We start from the raw sequence: 27,566 nt of genomic DNA on the forward strand, positions 1-27,566 counted from the left end.
TCGATGTGTATATATATTTGATTGGAGTTCAGGAGAAAAAGAGAATGGGGAACAAAAATATTTGGAGAAATAATGCCCCCCAATTTTCCAAACATGGTAAACTTACAGATGTTAAAAGCTCAGAAAACACCAAGCTGGTTAAGTATGAAGAAAAATCAGGGCTAGGCACATCATAATCAAACTGCTAATAGCCAAAAATTAAGAGAAAAATTTGGAAGTAGCCAGAGAAAAATGGCAAATTACATATAGGGAAACATAAAAGAAAAGTTCTGAATGATCTCTGCTCCATCAGAAACAAATGGAGGCCAAAAGATATGGAAAGATATCTTTAATAAACATTTCTTGTGGGCAGCACATGGGGCTAAGATCTTCTTTTTTATCCATTCTGGCAATTCATCTGTAACCTTTTGCAAATCCCTTAAATTATGTAATGCAGGAGGACAATAAAAAATAGGTGCAAAAATAAGAATAAGGTCTGGTTATTTTTTTAAATGTTTATTTTTGAGAGAGATACTCACTTCTAAATGAATGGGGGAGGGGCAGAGAGAAAGGGAGACAGGATCCAAAGCGGGTCCAGGCTCTGAGCTGTCAGCACAGAGCCTGACACGGGACCCACAACCTGAGAGATCATGACCTGAGCCAAAGTTGGATGCTTAACCAACTGAGCCACCCAGGCACCCCAAGGTCTGATTATTAGATAAGAGCATTGTATCAGCATTCATTTCTTGATTTTGATAATTGTATTGCTATCTCAGAGACTACCCATGTTCTTAGGACACGTACACTGACATGTAGGGTTAAAAGGGCATCTTGTTTGCAATGTATTTTCAAATGGTTCTGAACAAAATATGCATAAACCAATGAAGCAAATATGGCAAATGCTGATAATTACAGAATCTGGTTGGAGGAGACATGGGAATTTTTTTGTACTTCTAACTCTGAAAACCAGACATTATAATGCAAAAAGACATGAGGTCAGAAATTAAATGTTCTCCAAATTCTAGTTGAGTGTGAATGATAAGCTTGTAGGAAGGAAATACAATCCATTGTTCTTGCTTTTTTTTTTTTTTTTTTTTTTTAAGTTAGGGAAAACACACACACCATCAAAAATTTCCACGAGGGAAAGGAGGTCCAACTGACTTTCTCAAGGTCACTTTATGATGTAAAAGTCCGGTTTCAGCAACATAATGGATGAAACTGAAGGTGAACTCAGATTTCATTTCAATGCTCAAGGGTGAAAGATAACACAGTAACTGTATCTCCCAGGTAAGAAAGGTAGCAAGACCAATCACCCCAAGACCCAAAAGGATGACTAATCCACATGGAGAGCTGCACTATTGCCACCATTCAGACCTGTGACCACGTCATACAAGACTAACACTGTCAAGACAGATATTTAGACGGTTATACTATTAACAAGTACCACATTTTCAAGTAAATTCTAAGTAATTTTCACGTGAACTCTTTGGAGACAGAATCCAGCTTTTTACTTATCTTTTACCAGTAATATTTTCATTGCTTTCACCTGTAAATGTTGGTTAATGGCACAAACATAACATTGACAGGCTAGCCACCTGTTCTAATTGTTTTCCATGTATTTCCCTGGAACTTTTAATGCACTATTACTAAACGGAGTCGGCATGGTCGGCTGGAAAAGGCTGACTGGAGTTCAGAGCGGAATCCCACCTTTACTGGCGGCCAGATCTTGGAATGGTTATTTGACTATTTCAACCTGCATTATCCTACCTGCTGTGAAACACAGACGTGAGAACTCACATGGATTCCAATGGGAATTTGACCAGATACCACCAATGAAAATTATTCTAAACAAATATGAAAAGTTGGCATCACCTGAATAGTTGCATTTTTAAAAAAATAATTGCGTGGACTTGACCTTGCGAGAGGATTTGTTTTAGAAAGCCTTAGCACTATTACCGTAAGGCAATAATTTTAAAATCCCGTTTGCCTAAAATTACCTTTATAAATACAAACCGATTATTTCACAGATTTTCCTAGCCAACCTGACCCCAGACGGGGTGTCTGTCACTGAACTTTTCAAGCTGTGGTTTTCCTTGCTAGACTTTGGGTTTCCAAAGAAAAGGTTGTGAAGTGTAGGTCCGGGTAGGCTCCTGCCTCGGGCCCTGCCGTTAACATTTACGAAATCAGCCCGTACGGGGACGTTTTAAACACCGAGTACTTCGCAGCTTTTACAGCCAAACCGGCGAACCACCACCTGCGGCTTCCCTGCCTCCCTGCTAGGGTCAGGATTCGGCTCGAGGCTTCCCAGGGCCTTGACTCCGAGGGTCCCTTGCTGGAATCACCCGAGTGGGTCTCCTCGCACTCTGGAGCTGCGCAGGCGCCTGCCACAGCACAAAACCCTCGTCCTTTCGGATGAGGGCTCAGAGGCGCCGGGCGCCCGCCGCCCCGTCCAGGCCGGGGATAGCCAGCCGCTGGTCGCCGGCCGGCGCAGGCCTCTGCGGTCCCTGCAAGGCCCAGGCCACGTCCTTCTCCCGCGCCGCCTTCAGGTCACTTCGTGGCCTTCGGGCGCCGGGGCGGAGTGGGGAGTAAGGGGGTAGGGAGGAGCCAGGACCGCCAGGGAGGCGCCCGCTCCGGGACCCTTTGGAAATCCCAAGGGGTGGGGGCCCTCCTGCTCGGACAGCGCCAGCTTTCCTGCCTGACACGCGTCTCCCCTGGCTTAGATTGACTCCGTGGGCCTTCCGTCTTCCTCTCTGGGGGGAAGGGCGGGACTTCCGGCCTCATTTCTCAGTGGCTTCCGGTAAGAGCTGAGGGACTGAAAACAAGGCGGCACAGGGGCTCTGCGGGCCACTCGGGGCAGAAACAGGGAACCCGGTGTGGGTTTCACTAAACCAGGTCCGAGATTCTGTTTTTTGGACGTGGTGTTCGGCGCTCGGTCCACGACGGAGTCGACCTGGGAACCGCCGGAAGTCGCTCAAAGGAGAGACAGGAAGTCCCTCCTCTTCCTCCCAGAGGGAAGACGGTGAGCCGGAGGAGTCAGTCAGAGGGGCGAGCAGGAGCGATCCCGTCGACAAACAGGTAAGTTATTCTCTGGCCGGGGCGGGGGGTTTGGAGGCGGGGACCGTCCAGCGTCAGCGCGGGGCCTGGGGGCGGTGGCTTGAGGGCCCGGGCCCGGGCGGCCGGGCGCCGGGAGCCCCGCCAGAGCCCTTCGCTCTTCCTCCTCCCCCCTCCCCCCGCCTCCGCCCCTCCCCGCTCGCCGGTCCCTCCCGACGCCGCCCAGCCTCGCCCGGCACACGCCCGCTGCCCGCGGCCCGGCCGCCGCCCGGCCTCCGCTCCCGCCCTCCCCCGCTCGCTGCGCGGCAGCCTGCGGCCGGGCTCGCGCAGCCAGCGGGGCCCCGGCTTCCCCGCGGGGCTGGCTGTCAGCAGCCTTGCACGCAGCGGGGCGTTCCTTACCGCCCGGCTCTCTCCGGGTGAAACAGCTGCCCCGGCGCGGAGCTGCGGAGGTGTGGGTCTCTAGTCCCGGCCGTGGTTTCCTCCGCCGCCCGCCCACCGCCGGTCACCCTCCAGAGGCACTGAGGCGCCGCTGCCACCCGCGCCTCCTTCCGTTAAGGACGCTGGTGCGGTCGGCGGCCCCTGACGCTGGCGACCGAGTGCTGAGCGAGTGCAGGTGGAGGGTCCAGGCCCCCCAGGTTCAGCCGCTCTCGGCACCGGGGCGGGGGGGCGGGGGGACCCGGGGATGCGGCGCACCAATGTCTGCAGCAGTGGCTTTTGCCCCGGTAGATTCCCACCTTTTCTTAGCCATAGAGCACGTCCTGAGTGCGCTTGCCCGCTTTCTGGAGATTAGTCTGGTGGAGGTGGGTCCTGGAGCTGCTGACCCCTATCGGTTGTGTTGAGTTTGAGTAGCCCTTTTACTTCTTGGGGGAGTTCAGGAACGCGAAGGGCATCTTGGCAAGGTTGGCATCCACTGACACACGTGTAGGATTTCTTTATTTTATAGATAATCATAACCCTAATGGCGACTGAGTTACAACCTTACGGCCAGTGCTGGTGGAATTAGTTACAGCATGCACCTGTTTTGCGGTGAAGGGTGAGTCCAGTTGGAACACCCGTAAAGGGAAGAGCCCTAATACGTATCGATGAGAACATCATTAGGAGAGCTTATTTGATGTATACTCTATAAACTTCGCTTAGCACCACAGTCTTCTGGAGTAGCAATTGTTATTCCCTTTGTTAACTACCAGTTAAAAGCCAGATTAAATAATGTGACCAAAGTTAACGTCAGAGTTCAAATCTCGGGTGTTTGGTAGTCGTTCTTTCTCAAGTTTGTCACACTCGAGATTAGGAACTCCCGTTGGCTCTCCAGTAGTTGATGTCTTCTCGCACATTTGGTAAGGCAAGTGTGATTATTGCTGAAAACAGTTGCTACTGGTGTCTTTTTTAAAAACCTTATTTTGGCATAATTTCAGATGTACAGAAAACCCGTAAGACGGGATAGAGAGTTCCACTGGTATTCAGTAAAGTGGCTTCCCCTCAGCCAATACTGGTTCCTGCTTTTTTCCAGACACTGCTCTAGGTGCTGGAGTTATAATACACTGCCTCGGAGGGTTTCAGGATCTGGTTGGGGAGACAACAGAAACAAATACAGTGCCTTTTGCCAATTGCTAACATGGAGATATGGGAGCATAGAGCAAATGGTCTGATTCTACCTGCCTGCCAGGGAGGGGTCAGAGCTTGCAGCTTACAGTGAGTTAGGTCTCGAGGAAGAGCTTGCAGCTTACAGTGAGTTAGGTCTCGAGGATTAGTAGGTATTCACTTGCTCCATGGGACATTTGTCCCAACATTGACTCTAATAGGTTTGTGTTGTTAGGGGAGAATTCTCTAACCTTCATATAACAGAGTCTTTTCCTCCTCTTTCCCATATTTCAAGGAAGAGGTTGGTATCATGGGGGTCACAGGTATCACAGTTGTGAGAAGAATCCCACTTCATAAATCCATGAGTAGGATAAGAAATTAAACTGTGTTTCTTATGCAGCAGTGAAAATGTCTAGACCTATAAATTTTAAAATTCTTTGTTTTCAAACTTATTAAATACTTCTTGTCTGATCACAAGTGTTCTTTTTTTTTTTTAAATTTTTTTTTTATTTTTATTTTTGAGAGGGAGCACAAGTGGGAGTGGGGCAGAGAGAGACACACACATACACACACAGAGTCTGCTGGCTCTAGGCTCCAAGCTGTCAGCAGAGAGCCCCCTGTGGGGCTCAAACCAGCAAACTACGAGATCATGACCTGAGCCAAAGTTGGACGCTTAACCGACAGCCACCCAGGTACCCCAGATCCCACATGTTCTTTATGCACAGACAGGGACACAGTTGCTCTGAACTATAACCTGGTGCGTGAGATCCCACGCCAGACATTTGAGTGAGTGTCATAGCTTGGCTGCTGTAACAAAATATGATAGCCTGGGGGACTGAAGCCACAGACATTTACGCCTGGCAGCTCTACCCAGGATCGTGATGCTGGTTCCTGATGAGGACTCTTCTTGGCTTACAGAAGGCAACTTTCTTGGTGTGTTCTCACATGGCAGAGAGCGAGAGAACTCTAGTCTCTCTTCTTTCCTTTTTTTTAAAACATTTTCTTTTTTAAAGTTTATTTATTTTGAGAGAGTGTGCATGCACAAGCGGGGGAGGGGCAGAGAGAGTGGGAGAGAGAGGATCCTCTGCCAACTCTGTGATGTCAATACGGAGCCTGACATGGGGCTCAAACCCGTGAACTGTGAGATCATGACCTGAGCCTAGATCAAGAGTCGGATGCTCAACCAACTGAGCCACCCTGGTGCCCTGCTCTTGATTCCTTTTGGAGACCCTACCCTCATGAACTCATTTAAATTAAATTACCTCTCAAAGGCCACACCATCACATTAGGGATTAGGGATTCAACATATGAATTATGCAGGGCGTAATTCAGTCTACAGTAGATAGGTTTCCTAGAGACATTGTCATTATGTGGGATTCCTCCTACACACACCTGACATAGAACTAAATACGAAACCTTAGAATCAGCATTTCCGTAGCTTTGGTTAATGCAAATGTAATTTTATCTAAATAAATTATTTTAGATAGATACGGTTCAGAGACCAGTTGAGGAAAAGAAGACATTTTCATTGTTTCTTTCTAATGAAAAAGAGATAGGTGGTGAAATGCTGTGGTGGTCTTTTCGTTTTAGGCTTTAGAGGAATGAATATTTTCCTAGATTGATCAAATCTGGGTGTAAGGACTGTGGCAGTGGTCTGTTCCAGTTCCCTCCTTGTTTTGTAAGGAGGCTGAGCCCCCACAGAGGCTGAGTAATCTTTCTCAGAGATTAGTGAGAGAACAGGGATTAGAGTCAGGCTTCCTGATTTACAGGCTAGTCTTTCTGCTTCCATCATTGGTTCTCAAACTTAGGGTGCATCAGAGTCACTTGGGGAGCTTTGTGAAAAAACGTGCTGAGCATCCCCCCTGGAGGCTCTGATTTGGCAGGTCTGGATTGGGGCTGATAATTTGCATTGTGACAAATTCCTCCTGGGCTCTGGGGTCACACTTTGGGAACCCTGGTCTTCTACGATGTTGCCTTTGATCTCTTACAAGAAGAGACTAAGTAAACTCCATGGGTTTATACCAGTATAATGTTTTCCCTGGTACTCAGAGAGTCAGGTTCCTTAATTTTGTGCTATAAACAGCAATGCACCAAAACCATAGTGATTAAATGGGGGAAAAAAAAGGACTAGAAATATGGCATTTCTCAGAGAGTCATTTTGACATTTTCAGGGATAATTTTTGGACTTAACTCTAGAGGTCAAAACCACTTACTGCTGAAGGGAATGAATATATGTGAAGTGTGAGGGCGCTCCCTCTTCACAACATTTGCACTAAAAAGGGTGTCAGGATTAATTGCTAGATTGTGTAGGATTGAAAAATTACTTCCAGTTTTGTTACTCAATGCTTTTCTCTGTAGTGTTCTAAAATGTTCATTTCTTATATATCAAAATCTTATCAGGCTCTAGCACAGTTACATGCCCATGAATGAAAGTTGAATTAAACAAACATTAAGGGAGAAAATAAAGTAGGTCATTTATCTGGAGAGATTTCAGTTCCCTAGGAAAGTTACTGTACTCACTACATTATCCCAGCTATAAGCTTTTATGAAATAATTACATTTCATTCCAATTTAGGCCTTATTTGGAATTACTGGGATTGTTTTAGCACAATTTTGGAGGATGTAGCCTATCTTTATGTTACATTTAATCAGTGATCCCTCTCATACCTTTGTGGTATTCAGTTGCAATGATTTGTTAGCACTTTATACTTTGAAATAACTGTAGAATTATAAAAAAATTGCAAAAATAGTTCAAAGAGTTCCTGTAGACTTTCAACCAACATCCCCTTGTTAACATCTTATGCATCCATGGTGCAGTTATGAAAACCAGACACATGATAACATTATTCTTTGAGTTTCACCACGGATGTCCTTTTTCTGGTCCAGGATCCAATCCAGTGTCCCATGTTGCATTAAGGTATTCTGTCTCTTTAGTCTCTTCCAGAATGTGACAGTTCCTTTTGGGTTTCTTTATTTTTCATTACCTTTATACATTTGAAGAGTGCTGATCAGTTATTTTGTAGAATGTCCCTCAGTTTGGATTTGTCTGATGTCCTTTCATGATTAAATTGAGGGTTAAGCATTTTGGCAGGAATACCACAGTGGAGAAGTTGTGCCCTGCTCAGTCTTGTATTGGGACATGCGTGATACAGATACGTCTTGCTACTGATGAGTGTTAATTTTGATTTCTTGGTTGGGGTAGTGTGTGATATCTGTGCTCTAAATTAAAAAATTTTCCCTTTGTAGTTAACGAGTTTCATAACTTTACCGATTTTTGGTGCAGCAGATTAAAAGGAATGAACATATAATGTCAGAATCCTTTGAGCCTATCCCCAATTGTGAGATGTTTCTTATCATGAGAGGCTTAGACACAAACATAACAGGATAAGGGAAAAGTGTAGGCTCTTGGAAGAATGGTTATTTGCTCAAGAACTGGTACTTGATCTTGGTCAATCTCAGTTTTGAATTGGCAGGAATGGAAGCTGTTTGTCCCAACTCTTTTGCTGTGGTTCTGCAGTGTCTCACATTTGTTTTCCAGCGTGTGACTTTCTGTAGTGACACTGCATTTCTTAAAATTCTCCCTAGAGTCTTTTTGTAGAAGATAGATGCACTTCATTCATCACAAGGCATTTGCTCTAAGTGTGCTCTCCTCACCAGCACTGGCTGGTCCGTGGAGCTGGGCGCATGTGTTCTCTTTGTATGCCACAAAGTGAGATGCGTACACCCCCCCGCTCCCCCCCAAGGTACTTGACAAATATTTATGAATAAATGAATATTTATATGTGTATTTTGTTAACTGCTCTTATAAGTTACCAGAGTATTGCGGATAACTTTTCACATTGACACAGCTGTGTAATCTGCAGTGTTCCAGGATGTGGACATACCACAGCAGCCTCTTTAGCTCATCTTGCATCATTTGATATTAGTTTGTTTATAGGTTTTGTATTATAAAGAGCTTCATGGTAAATATCCTTAAATATGTACTTTGTCCAGTTATTTCCTTAAATAAATTCTGCAGAGAGTCATTGATAGCCTAAAGAAGACACCTGTTGTAAGGCTATGTATATATAAACGCACATATATATAGGGTGTGTGTGTGTGTAGAGAGAGAGCGAGCGAGTGAGTGAGCGCAAAATTACCCTCTAGAAAGTGTATAGATTTATATCCCAACCCGTACTATTGAGAATGACAGTTTTCTTACACTTTTTCAACAATGCTTAATTCTCATATTTTTAGAAAGAGACTACATTGAGTTCTTTTGAGATTTTTAAAGATTGTTCCTGCAGTGTGGTGGGTTCAGGATCATAGCCTAATTTGCTAATAACTTTCCGTATTTTCAGATTTTTGTTTGCATCAGTGAGAAAGCAGAATAAACCCAGTGGAGGAGTGTTAACACCTAATCAGTATTTCACTTGAGGCACTTCTTGTATCCTCCTGAAGGTTATAGTTGGCTGTGTCTGTTGGCCTTTACCAAACAGGAAACTTCCTAAGAGTGGGATACATTTCTAAATCACATTATTCACAAAAATCAGCTACAGGTCAATTAAAGCCTTAAATACAGAAGGCAAAACTGTGAAACTTGGAGAAGAGAAGGTAGGACAACAGTTGTATGACTCTGATATAGGGAAGACATTGTAAAAATCACAGAAGGTGCAAAGCGTAGAGGATGGGGAATGTTGGACAGTATTAATATTGACAACTTGTGTTTATTAAAATAAGCCATCAAGAAAGTGAACAGACAAGTCATAAGTGAAAATAGTTATGTTCAGTACAGGTTACTGATAAAAAGATTAGTATCAGCAAATCAGTAATAACAGTAGAAAAATGAGCAAAGGCCCCCATTGGCACCCCCAAAAGATGAAACCCAATGCAGAGGTTTTCAACTTGATTAGTAACTAGGGAGGGGCAAATTAAGACCAAAATGGTGTATAGTTTCATCCACATTAGGTCGGCAGCCACGTGCAAATCTGGCAATGTCTGTTGTTTGGGAGGTAAGGAGCAACTGGAGTGCTTACGCACAACCGGTGGGAGTGTGAATTGATACAAAAACTTTGGGGTTTTCTAGTAAAGTTAGAGATGCATGTGCCCTTTGACCCAGGAATTCCATTCCTGGGTCTTTATCCTGGTGCAGTGCTTCTAAGTTGTGTTCCCGGTATGTCACGGGAACTTGGTAGGCAGATTTGGGCCTCGCCCTAGACCTACTGAATCCGACTTTGGGGATGGGCCAGCTTAACAAGCTGTTCGGGTGACTGAGCGCATGCTCAAGTTGGCAGCCCACTGCCCTGGAGAAAGTCATGTACCTGCGTGCTGGGCAGCACGGAAAAGCACCCCTGCAGTTGTGCCAGTCAGAGGAAAAAGCTGGACCAGCGTCCCTCACGGGAGACTGGTTAAATTCTGTTACATTTCCACAGTGAAAGACTATGCAGTGCTGGGAGTGAATGGGTCTTAGATATATGCATGCATCACCAGGGGTTAGTGTCAGGAATGTCACTGGGGGGAAGAGAAGACAATTCCAGCAGAATGCATACCGTATTTTTTCCTTTTTTTTTCTTGTAAGTTTAGAAATGTGCAAAGCAAAATTGCAGACTGTTAGAGGTACAGATTTAGTAAAGTAATACAGAAAACATGTACATTACAAATGCTAAATCCACATTAGCGCTCAGCTCTGTAAGAAGAGGGAAGGTGATGGGACACCAAGAGGGGCTTAAAAGATACATAATTTCATTTTCTTAGGCTGTGATCTGTACCAAGGGCTTTGTTTCATTGTGCTTAATACCTTGCATATATTAAAATTATTTTTTGTATCTACCAAATACTAAATTTTTTTAACGTTTAGTTTTGAGAGAGAGAAACAGAGAACAAACGAGTGGGGGAGGGGCAGAGAGAGAGGGAGACACAGAATCCGAAGCAGATTCTGGGCTCTGAGCTGTCAGCACAGAGCCCGACGTGGGGCTTGGACTCACGGACTTTGAGATCATGACCTGAACTGAAGTCAGATGCTTAACTGACTGAGCCACCCAGGCGCCCCTGTAGCTGCTAAATATTTAAAACACAAACATCTATGGTTTTTGTTCCCTCTTTTTGCAAAGTCTGTCTACACAGGGACTTTGTATGAAAAAGATATGATGGAGTGATTGTGGTAAAGATGTGCTTTTGCAGGGTTAGGATAGAAAAGTACTTTCATGAGTAGAGATTTGAAAAAGGAAATTAGTCTCAATGATAACGATTGGTAATGCTTGCTGAGCGCTTACTTGGTGCTAAGCACATTGTGTGCTGAGCATATACTCTGTTAACTGAGGACTGAGCATCACAGCGAATCCTTGGGGGTCAGGATCACTCCTGGAGAGGAGGGGAGGTGGCTCTGGGCACCCAGCTGTCTGACTCTGAAACACCCTGTCCGAGAAGGGCAGAGCTGAAGACAACCCGACAAAAGAGAGTCAGGACTGAGAGTGTTGGGGTCACGAGAGAAAAAGGAAAAGTCTGAGTGGGGGTGTAGGAGACCCTTAAAGGGGCTGTTTACCCCATTTGCAAAGTTAACTTTATCTTAGCTTTGTTTTTAAACCAGTGTACGTGACTTTATCATTAGCAGATGGCAAGTCCCTAAAGCAGGAAAAGTAATTGTACTCTGTGTTAGTTCTAGGGATTGCGTCTTCCAGTTCATTAGAAAGTGGTATTATGCCATAGGGTTCGGAAAATCATACTTTTTTGCTTGGGTAATTGGTTGCTAAAAAGGGAGCTTTGGGGAAATCTACCTTTGCCTGTTTTTGTTTTTGTTTTTTTTTAACCTTTGATAATTTTTTTGACTGTCATATTTATCCTGTATTATGAGGACTTTTTCTTAAACATCGCTTATACTGAAAACCTTATTTAAAGCCATCATGGTATGACAGTCACTCCTTGAAATGAACAAGTGTAGGGAAAACAAAAATGTGGTTCTAGAAGCCCTAAGTCAAATGACATGTCCTGTAGAACCAAATAGCACGACTAATTTTGTTTGATAACAAAGTCTCCTTAGTCTCCTGTCTAAACCAGGAGAACTGTCAAACATTTGTAATTATGTAATGTCATACTTTGTAGCAGCGTCAGCCCCTCACTCAGAAGTTGACAGCCCATGAGAGTCCTTCCATAGTTGGAATGTCTGCATTTCAGACATATGTACTGCTTGTCAGAGATCCCTTATGGGCAAATGAAGAACACGGGCTTCTTAAAACAGATTTTAGATACTTCAGCTTTTCTAGTCCTGCTGCATTTTGCTGAAGATACATAATCTCAGTCTTAATTCTTGGTGCCTTTCACGGTGTTTCATGTTCATACTAATCTTTTATTTTCTCTCACAGGCTGTGCTGTTTTCTCCCTGAAAAAAAAAAAACCCGCAACAAAGTCCCAGATAGTGCTAAATAAATGCAAGTCGGGTAATAAGTGTAGTTGGGAAGAAACATTGTTTAACACAGTTAGAGTTATATCAGTGCAATCATCTAATTTAACCGAAGTCCAGCATTCTTGTCAGCTGCTAAATACATGGAAACTTTGTGTTTTAAACCTGGAAGAAGCAATAAGCTACTTCTTCTGAAGTGTATAATTCACATATGAATTCTGCTGATTGTAAATTATGGATCAGAATTTGATATATAATTATTGGGTCAGTTATTATAAAACGAGGACTCCTAGTTATAAGAGTGCATATAATTATAAAGCCATTAGATTTTAAACTAAGGTGGTAATGTACTTTTAAAAATAGCTTAGAAAATTTAGATCATTAAGGAGAGCTAGTAGAAATTATTGTCTTTCAAAAAATGAGATCAAATGGTTTTCATGAAGAATCGTCTGGGTCCATTATGTGATTTTCCACATAGGTGGTGTTTAATACCCTAGGCTTTCAGGGTATAGGTATAGGTATAGGTTGAGGCAGTGTTTGCTAAAAGTGACATTCAGAGTAATTTTTTTTTTTTTTTTTTTTTGAGAGAGGGAGAGACAGAATCCCAGGCAGGCTCCACGTTCAGTGCAGAGCCTGACGCAGGGCTTGATCCCACAGCCCTGGGATCATGACCCGAGCCAGAACGAAGAGTGCAGTGCTCAACTGACGGAGCCACCCAGGCGCCCCTCACTGCGGTTGGTTCTTCATGGCGGATGATGACATAGGCAAATGGTTTGGGGTCTCTGTGGGATGGCCCGTTTAGTGCAGCAGGTTTGCTCTCCTTCCTGGCTCAGCTTTCTCTCTCCCCTCTCTTTCCTCCCCTGCACCTCAGCTCCAGGTCTTGTAGATACATGCGAAGTCTGTATTCGCTTTTTTGAAGGTAGGAGGGACTTTAATCCAGTAGGTCTCAAATCTGGCTCATCAGAATCACTCAGGGAGCTCTTTAAAACCGCAGACTTTTGTCCTCACTCCAGACTTCTTAATCAGTGTCTCTCTGTCGGTAAGACCAAGAGTTCAAACTTTGATGATTAGGTGAATTTGTAGGTGATTGATCCTGTCTGTAATTCCCTTGGTTTTCATGTGTGGAAGTAATAGCCGCGGGCATGCTCTTCAGGGATAGCTATATGTCTCAGGGTTTTGTAAGTCTTGTAGACTGAAAGCCTTCCTTAATGGTCAGATGCTCAGCAGTATGATAATTTTTGGATTCACGTGTGGGAGAGGGCAGGACTGGCTGCCCCCCCCCCCCCCCAAGTCTGTTCTCTTTGCTCAGAGAGAGCTGTGTGGTTCCATGTCACACTCTTCAGACTCCCTGCCAGCCACGCAAGTGTGAGTCCAGTGGTGGGTGCTGCCTTGAAGTCAGGGTTCGAAGAAGCAAGCGTGCTGCCTTGTTCAAGCATGTTCGCTTCTGTCAGCCAAACTCAGGGCATGAGGAAGCTCGAAGGCCGGCCTTGACCACGGAGGGAGCCAGGATTCTGGAATCAGCCTGGAGCTGACTGCCTGCAGCCCAGGGACACTGGCCTCAGAAGTTTACAGGAGCAAGATACACACTTCCGTATCTGCACGTGACCCATTCTAAAGCCCATTTCTTATAGAAGTTAAGGTGTCAGGGCATTGGGTTCATGTTGGTTTGGGTCTAGCTGCGATGTCCAAATCAAGAAGACATATGCAGAGAACTGGTTTTCCTTCCCACGGAATTCTGTTCTCTAACCCTACAATGTAGAAACGTTAATAGTACAGAGTTAGGGCATCTTATCAGACCAGAGTATTTTCATAGAGGTTTGATCTGAAGGAGGCTACTCACATGCGAACGTTAGTAAATGAAGACGATGACAAGGACCTGGAAGGTTGTCAGTGACAGGAAGGGACTGATTGTCAGAGCATTCTTGTTTAAAAATGAACTGGGAGCCGAGAATTCTTAACTTTTTATTCTTTTTTTTTTTTTTTTTTTTTTTTGAGAGAGAGAGCACGCGCATGTGCGTACGTGGGGGAGGGGAGGAGTGGAGGTGCCAGAATCCCAAGCAGGCTCCACGTTCAGTGCGGAGTCTGACGAGGGGCTCAATCCCACAACCCTGGGATCGTGACCGGAGCTGAAGTGAAGAGTCGAATGTGCGACTGATTGAGTCACCCAGGCGCCCCTACTCTTACCATTTTTATTGATTTCTTAGAATTTATGTGATTAAAACGTTAGTAAATGAATATGGTGTGATGCAGTTTTTCTAGTGTTAAGTCATTTGCTACTTCCTCACTGTTTTTGCTATATTTTATCTCACCTGGGCTTGTATTTTAATCTCATCTTGTTTTTTAACTTGGCCTTGTCATAAGAAGCAATGTGTTAATACATGCGGAGTCCTAGGGTGGTCCTGTTTTCTTCCTGTACACATTTGAATAATACATAACTTATTTAAAAATCCTCACTTGTGGTATATGACTTTATTTTACAGTGCCGTTAGTGATATTTCTGTCACATTTGGGAAATACTGTTCACGTGAGAAATACGATTTTTTAGTAACTTCAGTGCTACATCCATAAGATTTGAACAGGAGTAAGTGAGGTCACATGGAAACTAGCAGACACACGACGTCTCACGGGGCTTTGGCTGCCGCATTTTCCTATTGAGAAGGTCAGTATTCTGTTTGCTTAAGTCTGCGCCTGTTGCTTGTCACCGAGGGATAAGGAGAACAGTGTGTCTCAACCGTCCGCAAACAGGGTGAGGCATAGTCTTCTAGAGTTAGTGGCCACAGGGCCTGCAGAAAGGAAGGCGAGGTCCCGGAAGACACCGATACTTGGGTGGAGAAGGAACGTGATGGTAACCCCCCAACCCGAGGGCATATGAGGGTAAGAAGCCTTGGAAGGGGCTGAGAAGCACTGTTAGATTACAGATTTAAGTCGTTTCCGGTCTGCGAGGAAAGAAGGGCAGTGGGGACAGGACTCACATCGCCCTCTGCTTCTGGCTGCCCCTCCTCTTGTGTTCACCTGAGCATGGGTAAGGTGCCACCCGCGGGCACATTTTGTCAGCAGGGGGCGGTGCTTGCTGGAAGGGACACCTCTGCGTCGTCCTTCGTCCTTCGCAGCTGAGGAAGTGCCCAAGCGCCTCTTCACTCCCCTCTCAGGTGGTTTTAAAGTTCTAGAATTTACTGACGACATTGGACTTTTACATCATTTAACTTTTAGCCTCTTCAATAAGTTTGTCTCCTGGTGTGCAAATTCATACGTAAGTTTGTTCTGAATATCTGTTTTTTAAGGTTAAAAGGGAGCTTCTTATTTAAAGTGTTCGAGAATTCTGTAGATGAGTCTTTCGCACGGTAGACATTGAGTAAACTGAAACTTAGTCTTTTTGGTTTTCTTTCTGAAGAGTCTAGCTTTGTATATAGTCCCGTTTCCTCTCCTGGCTTCCTTTACCACTATTTTATTTTTTATTTTTTGAATTCATCAACACCCATATCAGTAGGTGGGATAGATAAAAGCAGGCAAGAAAAATAAAGGAAAGGTGACAGGATTTCAAATGAGTTTCTTTTCATAATTTGTACCACATCAGGTAAAACAAAAGAGATATGTTAAAGTAGTCCAAGAACAATCATTTAAATAAAGTTTGGGGATTATTTAACCTTCCCTCATTTATAGTAAGTAGTTGAGAGTGAGGCGTAAGAGACGCAGAGGTTTAGTGAAAGGAGCAACATGGAAGTCAGAAGGAGGATTCAGAGGGAGACATGAAAACGGAAAGGCAGTTTTGCTAGGTGAGAGCTAAGACAAGATCCAGAAAAACGATAGTACCTCATACTGAATCGCTAGAAATCTGCAGAGAGCCTTCAGGGTAAGGAAGGAATCCACAAGTACGTACGATTGCGTGTGGCCCTTGGTCGCAGAGCATCAGACTAGATGCCGCAGTCAGAGCTCAGGTGTCCGAGGACAGAACACGGAAGCGGTGCTGACCAGACAGAAGGACGTTAGTCTCGTGACGCGTCTTAGCCACATGTCCTCACCGTGTGCCTCTTCATGTCATGCCTTTGCCGGTGAACTCTCGTGTGTGTGCCAGCTTGCATCCGTTTGCTTGAGACACGAGGAAACGTTTTTCTTTTGCAAGGAGCTGGTTGATGCCATTGGAATTTTAAAAGATTGAACACACGTTGACCAGCTTTGCCAGCGGTAGGAAAAATGCCCTCACACCCCTCTGACGTAGGACATTCTGTTTGCATTGGTGCCTCCCAGGACTTTTTTAAGGCTGCTGTGGGAACAGCCGTGGACAGGAATTGACAGAAAGATGCCAACAAATGGGTTTTTGTTTTTGTTTCTTCCTAATGGCAAAGGAGTTAAAACTTTTTACTACAGAGACACAGCTGCACTGGGAAGGGTTTAGTTTGCAGTTGACCCTCAGATGGAGGTGAAGCTTTTTGGATTCCTGGGAGTCTTTATGGGAACTGCTTTATGCGAACTTTAGTAAGGGTTTTTTTCCAGTCTAAGAAAGTGATTTTTGTCATTTTTAAGTAGCTTTATAATCTTTTGACCCCCTGACAGTTACTGGAGATGGGGCAAGGTCTTTGTAAGCCATATGTATGAAACCAGCTCAGCTTTTTGTTTTTTCTTTTCTTTTCTTCTTTACTTTTTATTTGGAGGTAATTTGGAGAGTGTGTTCACTCTCTCTTCACACACACACACACACACACACACACACACACACACCCCTTTTTCCTGGACCTTTTAAGAGTAAATTAAGTATGTCATGACCCTTTACCCATAAATCCTTCAGTGTATATCTTCTAGAAATAAGGATATTCCCTTGTATAATTATAGTATTTAGTTTTATAAATTTACATTGGTACTTATATCAGGGTTCTCCAGAGAAACAGAACCAATGGCATATTAAGTATACATACATAAAATACGAGATTTGTTATAGGAACTGGCATGAGGGGGACTCTTGGCCTTGTGGAGACCTCTTCTCGCAAAGAATACTTGTCAGAATTTAGGGACTCCACATCCCCAGCTTTATCAGGGTCTTCCTGCATGTCCCCATCCCAACTTACAGGGCCTTGGTCCTTCCCAGTTGGTGTCCATAGAGTAACAGTGCACCCCCTTGAGGCTGGGCATTCGGCTTGCTTTCTGATCTAGCCAGTCACAGAACCACAGAAGGCATTTGATAAGCAGCACTGTCAGCCCTGCAGCTCTAGATCAGGCTTTCCTCCAGGGCGCACTTGGAAGCTTTAGGTCATTTATGCTCTGCTTGAGCTGGGAATTTGACTCCCTGAGCTCATCATCTCTTTCATCACCTTGTCCAGCAGCATTAGAGCCAACCAACCAATCATTCTATTCCTTAGTTTTCCAGAATGTTAGTATCATATACAGAGTCACTTAGCTCTTGGGTTCACATAAATGGTTGATTATGAGTATCCAGTGTAGATATTTTGTGTACCTGTAATCAGTTCTTGTCTTGGACCAAATATAAGTGCTATCTTTATACTGAAAACCGTCATTCCTGTCTTTCAATCTAATCAGATTAGAGAGCCAATTCTAGAAATCCCAGAACCAAGTCAGAAAATTTCTCCTTAATATTCTCCTCTAGAACCACTCTGTACAAAGCTCTGTGTCAGGATTCTTCAGAGAAACAGAAGAGGGTGCACGCATTCGTATATGTACATATACGTACATACACATAAATGTAGTACATGTATACATGAGCAGCTTTATTATAGGGGTTTAAGGGTTGGCTCATAGGACTACAGTGGCCAAGAATCCCACCTTCTGCTTTCTGCAGGCTGGAGAAACAGAAAAGCTGGTGGTTTAATTGAGTCTGATTTTGAAAGCTCAAGACCCAGGACTGTGAAGGCAGGAGAGGATGGGTCCCAGCTCAAGCAAAAAACCAAAAAACCACAAACTTGCCCTTCCTCTGTCTTTTTATTGTACGTAGGCATTCGGCACGTTCGGCAGATTGGGTGATGCCCACCTACGTTGGTGAGGGTGATATTTCTCAGTCTGTTGATTCAAATGCTTATCCCTTCCAGAGACACCCTCACAGACGCACCCAGATACAACATTTTACCTGCAATCTGGTCATCCCTTAACCCAGTTAACACATACAATTAATCATCACAGTCCTTGTTGTCAGTTGACCTAAAATGTCCTAATAGCATTTTCCTGCCATCACAGGATCCAGTCTGAGAACAGGTATTGGATTTAGTTGTCTTGTCTCCTTTGCCTCCTTTAATCTGGAATGTTTCCATAGTCTTTGTTTGTCTTTTATGACATTGACACTGGTGAAGAATGTAGTCCTCCCCACTTTTTTTTTTCTTTCTAAAATAAAATATTCCTCACTTTGTATTTGTCTGTTTCCTCTTGATTAACTGGAGATTTTGTGTTCTCAGCTGCAGTGATGCGGGGGTGGGGAGGGTGGGTGTCCTGTCCTGTCCTTCTCAGGGTGTTCTGTCTGGAGGTATACCATGTCTGTCTGCCCTGCATTGAGGATCTTAATTCTTATCACCCCGCCCCCCTGCCCCAAGCAAGGTGTTGTCCATTTATCTACTGGACGATTACTGAGTTTTTTTTTTTTTTTTTCTTCCTTTGCAACTGATAAACAGTTTGTGGGGAGATGCTTTAACACCATTCAAACATTCTTAACATCAAAATTATGCCTCCTAGAGTTAGTATCCAATGATGATTCTTGCCTGATGTAATCTTTGCCAGTATGATTTTCTGTCTCCTTCGCTCCCTCCATATTTACCTGTAGGCCCTCAGCATCCTACTATGTACAGAGCCAACTTTTTGGCCCATTGGTTCATCCATGTGTCTGTCTGTTTCCCAGTTATCCATATGGACTTATCCATTCGTATCTTTAATGGTACTTCATTATTTTGATGCTCAAGTTGTCCCAGATTTGGCCAGTAGGAGCTGCTTCCAGCTGCAGTGATGGGGGGGGGGGGTGGGTATCGTCACATCCTTTTTAAAAAAACTTTTCTCCATTTTTTGACATAATAAATAAAATGCTCCAAGCTCATCTTGTACAGCTACCTTGCCCCAGCCCTAGAATCTGCCATTTCTTGAGACCAGGTTCCTTTTAGTGGAGGTGGTGTTAGAGGTCGAGACCTAGGTGCTGTCAGTGTTTTGTTTCTGTCCTCCCTTCGTTCTTGAGTGTCACTATGAGGTCCCTGAGCAATAGGGAAGTTTCTTTTATCTATCTATCTATCTGTCTATCTATCTATCTATCTATCTATCTATGAGAGAAGAAGGGGGGGGCATGCATGTGCACAAGGGAGGGGCAGAGGGAGAGGGAGAGAGCGAATCTTAAGCAGCCTCCACGTTCAGCGCTGAGCCTAGATCACCACCCTGGGATCATAATCTAAGCTGAAATCAAGAGTCGAACGCTCAACCAGCTAAGCCATCCAGGTTGCCCCCCCAGGTAAATTTCTTGGTGTCCCTGAGTGTTTCACCAAACGTCTCTATACAATAAGCCGCCCATAAATTTCCTTTCATTTATTTTGATTCTGAGTTTAGTCCAAGAACCACAGTCATAAATACATTTCTATCTTAGTACTTCTTTTCTCGAGAGTGGCTGTCAATTTCTATTACTTCAACCATACGTAGAGATTTTTTTTTAAACTTCTCTGTCAGTCTCCCCCACCCCACCCCCCAAAGGTAATATATTTTAGAAAGTATAGAAAGATGCCAGGAAGAGGAAAAAAAGTTACCTATAATTTTGCCACCTAGAGGAAGAAAACTGTTCACTCTGGTATATAAATGAACTTGGTTAGAACTACATCCATTTAGAAAATTTAATACTGAAGGTTTTTCTCCTTTCTAAATATACTTTCTTAGCACTCACGTCTTTTATACCTAATAATTTATATTCCAAATGTCTTGAGGCTTGATAGTTTTATATCGTGTGTGAGCTTATTGACGTTTGGAATTACAGTGTTTTCCAGATTTCTTCCAAAATTAATAGTTTCAGTCTTTTTTCCCTGCAGTTCTTTGATGAGCCATTGTATCCCATCTCTTCTCAGTGGACCTGATGAAGCTGTCTAAGCACAAACTCTGTGGAATGTGTCTCTAGATGTTTTTTGTTATATTCCCCCAAGATTTGCATTTTGGAAATCCCCTCTTTCTTCCTGTGTTTCTGCTGGAATTAAAAAAAAAATCCGTTCCTAAGAGTGTGTTTTCTGTTGTTGGTGTTGAGTAGCTCCTTGCTGTCACCCAGGGGCTTCTTGTTGGATTTAGGACTCTTAGCTCTTCCCCCACCTTCTGAAGGCGGACTCTGAGGCTTGGGAAAGCTCCGTGGCTGCCCCGAGTCCCACACCTGTCCTTGGAACCTTTGGGATGCGCACAAAGGCTTCGTCCCTTGAACTTTAATGTTCTTGTCCACTGATGTTTAAAACGTTCAGTGCAAATGGATTATGTGTTTCTTTTTATTCTCCTCTTTCCTCAGCCTTCACGTGCCATGTGCTTCGTTCTCCTGCCTTTTGAAAAAGATAAAAGGCAAATTTAGGGAAAGTATGCTAACTTTTATCATGGAATGCTTTTTTTACGGCTGCATTATAAATTCTGGAAAATAAAGCATCTAATGGAGACACTTAATGAGAAAGTATAGGGGTTCATCACGTGTACTTCCCTCTCCTTTTTTTTTTTTAGTGAATAGACCGTTTAAACTAAATTAAGTAAAGGACATAAATTCTGTTGTTTCAGTTTTAATATTTCATGACTGATTTTATAGATGAAATTATATTTTACAATAAATAGGAAGAAGAATTTATACAGCCTGTTCTATTTGATGTGAAACAGCAAATCCCATTTCTCTGTAGTTGTAAAGAAAATTCATTATAATGTCTTTAGTTGTAAGAGATGGTTTCATTGTGATTAGTTACATTGATAATAAAACAACCTTTTCAAATGGCATAAGATACCGATGGTCCTATGTGTCTGCTTTTAATGGCATTGAACTTTTTCATTCTCTGTGCATGGAGTCTTCATTCCCTTCTTTTATCCTGTTTTCCTGTTCCAATAAGAATTTTATTTCTTTAAAATAAATTTTAAAAAATTAGATGGAAATTCTAACAAGCATTGATTTTTAAAAATGCTTTCTGAAAGATATATTAAATTTTAACTTTTTGTGTAAAATATTTCCAACTACAAAAAGATGCATTTGTCAGAGGTGGTTGATATAAGATCGTCATAAAATTAACTTTATTACTAGATCAATTTAACGTATTTGGAAAATCGTACTTGAAGTGTAGGAAGATTAAAAAAAATAGCCAGGTAACAAGGCTGAGCTACTTTAATAGTTTATTTTTGTCCCATGATTTGTTGTTTTATATCACTTAAAAGTGATATAAATGCATTAAATGTATAAATGTATTAAAATACGTTTTCATAAATAGTGTTGGAAAGGTGGGAATCTTTGGTAATGAAAGGGATGATGGTCTTTTTTTTCTGTTGTGCTCACTGTGTTTGATCCCTATCAATATGGGTTTTTAGTGATTGTTTTAGCTCTAACTTAAGCAGTAAGCAAATACTCTAATTTGTAACTCAGGCAAAATTGAATTGGGTATTTGAAATAGAACATGGGTGTCCCCTGCAAAGTTCTGTTCTGACTTGAGTGAGATTTTTTTTTTTTTCCATCTGATAGTTTTACTTCACTGCTGCCATTTGGTCTGGGGATCACATGGCTCCAGTCTGCCTGGCTTCAGTGTGTCCTTACACTCTGGCAGGGGAAGGTTCTTTCTGGGATCACGCTAAACGTGGTATGTGAGATGCTTTGGAGATGGAGCTTAATCAGGTACGAGCCCTGTGGCCAGAGGCCCCCAGGTCTCCTGAGCTTGGATATGTCCTGCCAGGGAAGGAGGTAGTCACGTGGCCTGTGGCTCTCTGGGTGTTCACCGCGGGGGCTGCCTCATCAGGCTCGGGGACTCTTGGGAGTTGGCTGCTAGTATTTTCGAGCCCAGCTGGGAAGCGACGCATGGCTGCTGCTGGTTCTGGTGCGGTTGCTAGCTAAAGATGGGTGATGTCTTCATCCAAAATGAGCAGGATTTTCAGGAACCATTAAGACATTTCTTTTACTCCATACAAATCTAAATTTAAAGCTCTACCTCATCTCTTTATTAGCCCTCAATAACTCTTGGTTCTCTTATATCCGTGTTGCATTGTGAGCTGTATCAGATCTGCTTTTGGTAGCGGAAGAGGCATGCGTGTATTTGTCAGCCGAGTAAACTTCTGAAATCTTCTCAAACAGTATACTTCCGCGAACGTGTACTGATTTCCTCCTGTGTTCCTTAATCTTACTGTGCTAGCACAGAAGATTCTTATTAAAGGTTGGAGCACATAGGAAAGGAAATATATAGAGAATATACAGGAAGGAGGCTGAAATTGAGCCCCGGCTATTGACGAGGTGGGCAGGAGAGGGCAGGGCATTCTGTTAGTTCTCTATTGCTATATAACAAATTCTGTCAGAACTCAGTGGCTTTAAAGCAGCGAGCATCTGTTACTCACGGTTTCTGTGGGTCTGGAAGGTTCTGGCCCTGGGTTTCTCTAGCAGTCAGGCTTTTGTAGGGGCTGCGGTCCTCTGCAGTGTGGCCTGGGGCCGGAGGAGCCGCTCCCCAGCCGGCAGGAAGGAGCCCCCTGTTCCTGTCTGGCACTGGGCACAGGGGTGCCGGAGAGGGGCGCGCAGAAAGCTTCTGCCTTCTGTGATCTGGTCTCCGCGGTCGGACACTCTCTCTTCCACTATTTTGTGGCCGATGTGAGCAGGTCAGCGAGGCCAGCCCACGCTGAGGGGAGAGAATTAGGTTTCATCCTTTGAAGGGAGCGTCAGGGTGTGTGGACTCTTTGTAAACCACTGCAGGCATCTTCGGGGGTGGGGAAATGGGCACGCTTACAGACTGACTTCTTAGGAACGCGCTGCAGCCTGTTCTCTGGCCAGTGAGGACACGGGCTTTCCTGGACCGAGGTGTTCATGCACTGGTCCAGTTGTGAATAAACCACAACTTGTGTCCACATCCATCCCTCGTGGTGAGGTGCCTCAGGTGTTCTCTTCGTGAATGGTTTTTAGGCTGTTAAATTATACTCTGTTGTCAAGGAAGAGTTCGTTCAACTTATAAGCATTTTCATAGAAAAGTGACTTTTTTCTTTGTAGGATCAGATACTTTGTCTTGCGGTCTCTGTTACAGATTGCAGCTCCACATAGGGCTTGGTGATACCTGGTTCAGTTAGGTAATATATAATGGCAAGACTGCTCTTTTCAGTAAAAAGTCCAGTCGGAAGTAGTAGCTGGAAGAGATAGGAGTGGTCCGCTGGCTTCCATTTATTCCTGTCACACTCAGCTCCTAATAGGCTTGTAGGAAGTCTCACCTGCCTTACCCTGTCCTTTTGGGAGGAGGCAGTCCCTACAGTAGGATCTTAATGACTTCTGCACCTCATCCTTCTTTGAACTCCCCAAAGGGAAAGGTCAGAAGACCGTTGGGAGTTTTTGTATGTGCACGTGTGTGCGCACCTGCCGTGCTGCACACACGTGTCCCCCGCTGTGACTTTCCTGTTGGCCTGGTGCCAACACCTGCTGGCTCCACACTGTTCGTACCACTAATGGGGTGAGTGCAGGAGGGGTGAAGGGTGAGATGCCGTGGGGTGGGGGCAGGGAGAGCTGGCTTCTAGAGTCCTAGCGGTGAGAACGTGTCTGTGAGCTCGTGTGTAAGAGTGTGAGCATGCACGAGCCTGGCTCAAGCTCGCTTAACGCGTCCTCATCAGAAAAGAAAAGGGACGAAGAGAGAAATGCAGAAGAGATCGGGTTGAGTGAAGAGTATAGCCCAAGGCGGGCAGAGGAAGCAGGAAAGATGGTCCAATAACTTCGGTTTCTCCAGTAGTTCCTGAAGTGCTTTCTTTAAAATGTGAAAGAAACTTCCTGTGAGCACTGGCCACCAGGTGTCATCAGAAGGCTGCTGTTGATTTGTTTTATTTTGTTCTTAAAAGTATATGAATTAAAAAAAAAAAAAAAAAGGACTGTTTTGATTTCTCTCTTGTAACTTTTAAAAGAATTTTCAACCTTAGCAGGGAGTCTTTCGGTTAGAGCAGGAACGTTCTTTCATGACAGATTCTCGGTGAGTGAAATTGAAGATGATAAAGTTACATGCAGCTTGCTTTCCTTCCTTCCTAACATCCTTCCTTCCTTCTTTCCTTCCTTCCTTCCTTCCTTCCTTCCTTCCTTCCTTCCTTCCTTCCTTCCTTCCTTCCTTCCTTCCTTCCTGTCAAGGAACTAGTTGAGAATCTGGATGAATAGATACTGTAAATGGAATTGCCTGTTTGAAAATCTTTGTGGGACAGTGAGGATATGTGTTGAATGGTAATTGATGGATTTGTATAGGATACATATATATATGTATATATATTTTAATGTTTATTTTTCAGAGACAGAGTGTGAGCGGGGGAGGGGCAGAGAGAGCGAGAAAGACACAGAATCTCAAGAGGCTCCAGGCTCTGAGCTGTCAGCACAGAGCCCGATGCGGGGCTCGAACTCACGAGCCATGAGATCATGACCTGAGCCGAAGTCGGATGCTTAACCGACTGAGCCACCCAGGCGCCCCAAGGATACATATGCTTTAAGAAGATTTGGTTAAATAATATATCCCATTCCTTTAGTGTAAACACCTACCAGGACTTCTGAATCTTGAACCCTTACTCTGGGAGGATAACTGAGACTCATTTTCTTTCTGCAGACAAGTACCGGATCTTTCAGAAGAAACCAAGGTTAGGCCTTACTTGTCCTGAGGGTTGGCAGTGAGTCCCCTAGCCACTCTGTTCCTTTGCTTTGTTTCTGAGAGAATTAAAGATGCTTTCTGGTTGGCTTTCAATGAATGTTTGTGGAGTGAATGAGTGAAATTTGCCTCCAGAAAAATGAGCTCTTAAACTGTTCCAGTTGGGTGAGGTTTGAATTCTCTTTCCCATCTCCATTGGCGATTTGGTACTTGTTCTAATAATCTTTCTGATGAAGGCTTTTCTTTTTCATTTATATTAGCATAAACTTTCTCATTTCTGTTCAATCCCCTCTAGATGACTTGAAGATATTTATTAAATCATCTTGCCCTGACGTCATCCTGGTTATGGGCTGTTGGAATGCGCTCTGCCTATATAATTTCTCTACCTGTGATGCGTCCTGCATTCTGTAAAAGTGATCATCCGGAAGGAGTGTTGTGTTCCAGTGACTTCCCATCGACACCACTGAATACGTTCCAACTCTCAGTTCAGAGCCTTGTGTGACGTGCTCTTGGTGGGTCCTCTGCTTTTGTTTCCTGCCGCTGTGTAGGCAAGAGCCAGCGGCGTGGCTGTCCGGGCTGCTGACGGTCGTGCGCGCTTGCAGTCTCGGGTGTGGAGTGGCTTTGCTGAATCTCGCTCTTCCACTTGAGTGTTTCACCCTTCCTGCCTGCTCTGTCAGAAAAAGAAAACAACAGTTTTTGTTTCCTCAAGGTTTAGCTCAAGTGATATTTCTGCTCTTTTGGCCAAATGTTCTGCTTGGCACAGGATTCCCTTGCTCATTTATATAGCTCTCGGTCTTAGTTCCTGTCGCCCGTGTTCATACGTGGTCTCGTGTTAGAGTTCCTGGGCGTGTGTGTCACGTGGCTCCTAATAGAACACGAGCCTGGCGAGGGCAGAGATCGTGTTTGGAGCTCGGTAGTTCCTGTCCTGTGGTAGGCACTCAGTATGTATTTGTTGAGTGTTTGATGTTCTTTCTCGGTGCAATGAGATGTTGCATTATTTAATTGGGGAATAGCAAGTATAAAAATATTTTCTCCTTTTGTTTTAGAGTTTTTGGAGGCCTTATATAGAAGATAATAAAGGGTCTCAATACTGTGCTTCTGCATATCAGTGCAGGTGTCACTCTTGTGTCTTCAAAAATGTGTTAGTCAGGTGCCATCATTAGAACATTCCTTCTGATTAGATGTACGTGTGTGAGTCCTCCCCAAGTTCGTGTTTCTTGAATGCATATGCTTCTGGAGAAGAAACTCCTCTAGTGTCCATAGTGAAGGCGGCAGTGGTGCGCCAGAGTGGTGTTGGAAGAGGAGGAGACGGTTGGACTCAACATTGAAAGGAAGGGAATTCATACCACTTTAGACAAACCATTAAAACCCATTAAACATAAAGTATGTAACGGACGTTTTCAAACACATGCATATACAGACGTATACAAAAGTTGATGGAGTGGTGTATTGAATTTCCACGTCACTGTCATCTAGCCTTCATTATTATCCGCACATGGCCTCCCTGTGCCCCCCTCCTGGACTATTTTAAAGTGTCTCTCACACTTTTTTCATTTTATCTCTAAATACTTAGAAAAGAGACATTTCTTATATCACAATGAGGTATTTGTTTATTCTAGTACCTCATATGTGCTTGGAATTGTTCTAGGCTCTTGGGATATAAGGGTGGAAAAAATAAACCATGCCCTTACTTTCTATCAATGGGGAGACAGAAAATAACCAGAACAGGAAAAAAATTCATGTCATCAAAATTTAAAACTTTTGCTTCTCAAAAAACATTAATAAAATGAAAGGGGAGAAAATATTTGTGAGACATATATCTGACAGATGATTTATCTTCAGAACACATAAGTAACCCCTCAGCTCAGTAGAAAATAGACAACCTATGTAAGAAACGGGCAGAAGGCTAATGAACATTTCACAAAGCACGTTGCAAGGTATTCAGCACCATGACTAGTCGTCAGGGAAATGCAGATTAAAACCATACACACCTACTAGAATGACTTAGATTTAAAAGACTGACAGCATCAAATATCGGTGAGAATGTGTGGATCAGTCAAAACTCTTGACATTGGTGGCTGTCCAAAACAGTGCAGCCACTCTGAAGGTCCGTCAGATGGTTTCTCACAAAGTTAGCATGCACGTTGGTCCCCGTGGTCCAGCCTTGCTATGCCTAGGTGTTTCCACAAGAGGAATGAAAATGTATGTTCATAAAAAGACTTGTACGAGAATATTCAGAGCAGCTTTATCACCATAGCCGCAGAAGGGGGAAACAGCTCAGGTGTCCCATCAACAGAATCGTGGTGTCTCCATACAACAGGATACTGCTCAGCGCGGAAGTGGATGCATTGTTAATGCATGCAGCAAAAACACTGTGTTGAGCAAAAGGCCGACTCTCCTTCCCGCAAAGGCCTGTTGTCTGGTTCCATTTATATGAACATCCAGGACAGGCCAGACTGATGCATTATGGAATACTGGACAGTGGTTGCCTCAGGGAGGGGAATTACCAAGGAGTGAGTGGGAGGGGCAAGGGACAATTTTCTGGAAAGATGGCATGTTGTCTGTGTTGATCGGAGCACCCTTGAGGGACCCCTTGAAGGTCTCTGGGCTTCTCTTTCTGGTGCCTCTGCTCTCTCTGACTCTGCCCTGCAGACTTTAGCTGCCTGTCCACTCTGTGGGAAGACTCCTGGGCCCTGTCTGGGATCCATGCCTGTGCTGTGGCCTGAGTCCTTTCTCCAGGCAGTAAGCTGGGATTCGGACCCCCCTTGTTTGTATCTCATCTCTCAGGGATCGCTGTCCCTTGGTTGCTGATGTCCAAAGTCTTA

General features: G+C 43.9%; 2 protein-coding genes across 4 annotated transcripts in view; both read left to right on the top strand.

Annotated features, from left to right (window-relative positions):
* Positions 1-1,640: 1,640 nt before the first annotated feature.
* On the top strand, positions 1,641-8,307 carry LOC128312332 (serine/arginine repetitive matrix protein 1-like). The gene is made up of 5 exons (XM_053205656.1): positions 1,641-1,764; positions 2,260-2,564; positions 2,872-2,998; positions 3,139-4,728; positions 4,765-8,307. Exons 1-4 carry the CDS (start codon positions 1,641-1,643, stop codon positions 3,867-3,869), a joined length of 1,287 nt encoding a protein of 428 aa, XP_053061631.1. The 3' UTR covers positions 3,870-4,728; positions 4,765-8,307.
* The window catches only part of ZNF407 (zinc finger protein 407), a 447,376-nt gene continuing 422,591 nt past the window's right edge, over positions 2,782-27,566 (top strand). For 2 of the 3 annotated variants that reach the window (XM_027069187.2, XM_027069186.2), the window contains exon 1: positions 2,783-3,054. The gene's annotated coding sequence lies outside the window, so the exon portion shown is untranslated. Of the gene's footprint in view, positions 3,055-27,566 lie in introns of all 3 variants that reach the window. The other variant, XM_027069185.2, reaches the window with a different exon arrangement.

The sequence above is a fragment of the Acinonyx jubatus genome, chromosome D3, assembly GCF_027475565.1.
Source record: "Acinonyx jubatus isolate Ajub_Pintada_27869175 chromosome D3, VMU_Ajub_asm_v1.0, whole genome shotgun sequence".
NCBI lineage: Eukaryota > Metazoa > Chordata > Mammalia > Carnivora > Felidae > Acinonyx > Acinonyx jubatus.

Bases quoted from the DNA above. Each gene is read 5' to 3' on its own strand.
- LOC128312332 (XM_053205656.1), top strand. From the start codon at position 1,641: ATGGTCGGCTGGAAAAGGCTGACTGGAGTTCAGAGCGGAATCCCACCT. The intron at 1,765-2,259 runs GTGAGAACTCAC...CCTCCCTGCTAG, and splicing joins ACCTGCTGTGAAACACAGAC to GGTCAGGATTCGGCTCGAGG. The intron at 2,565-2,871 runs GTAAGGGGGTAG...TCACTAAACCAG, and splicing joins GCGCCGGGGCGGAGTGGGGA to GTCCGAGATTCTGTTTTTTG.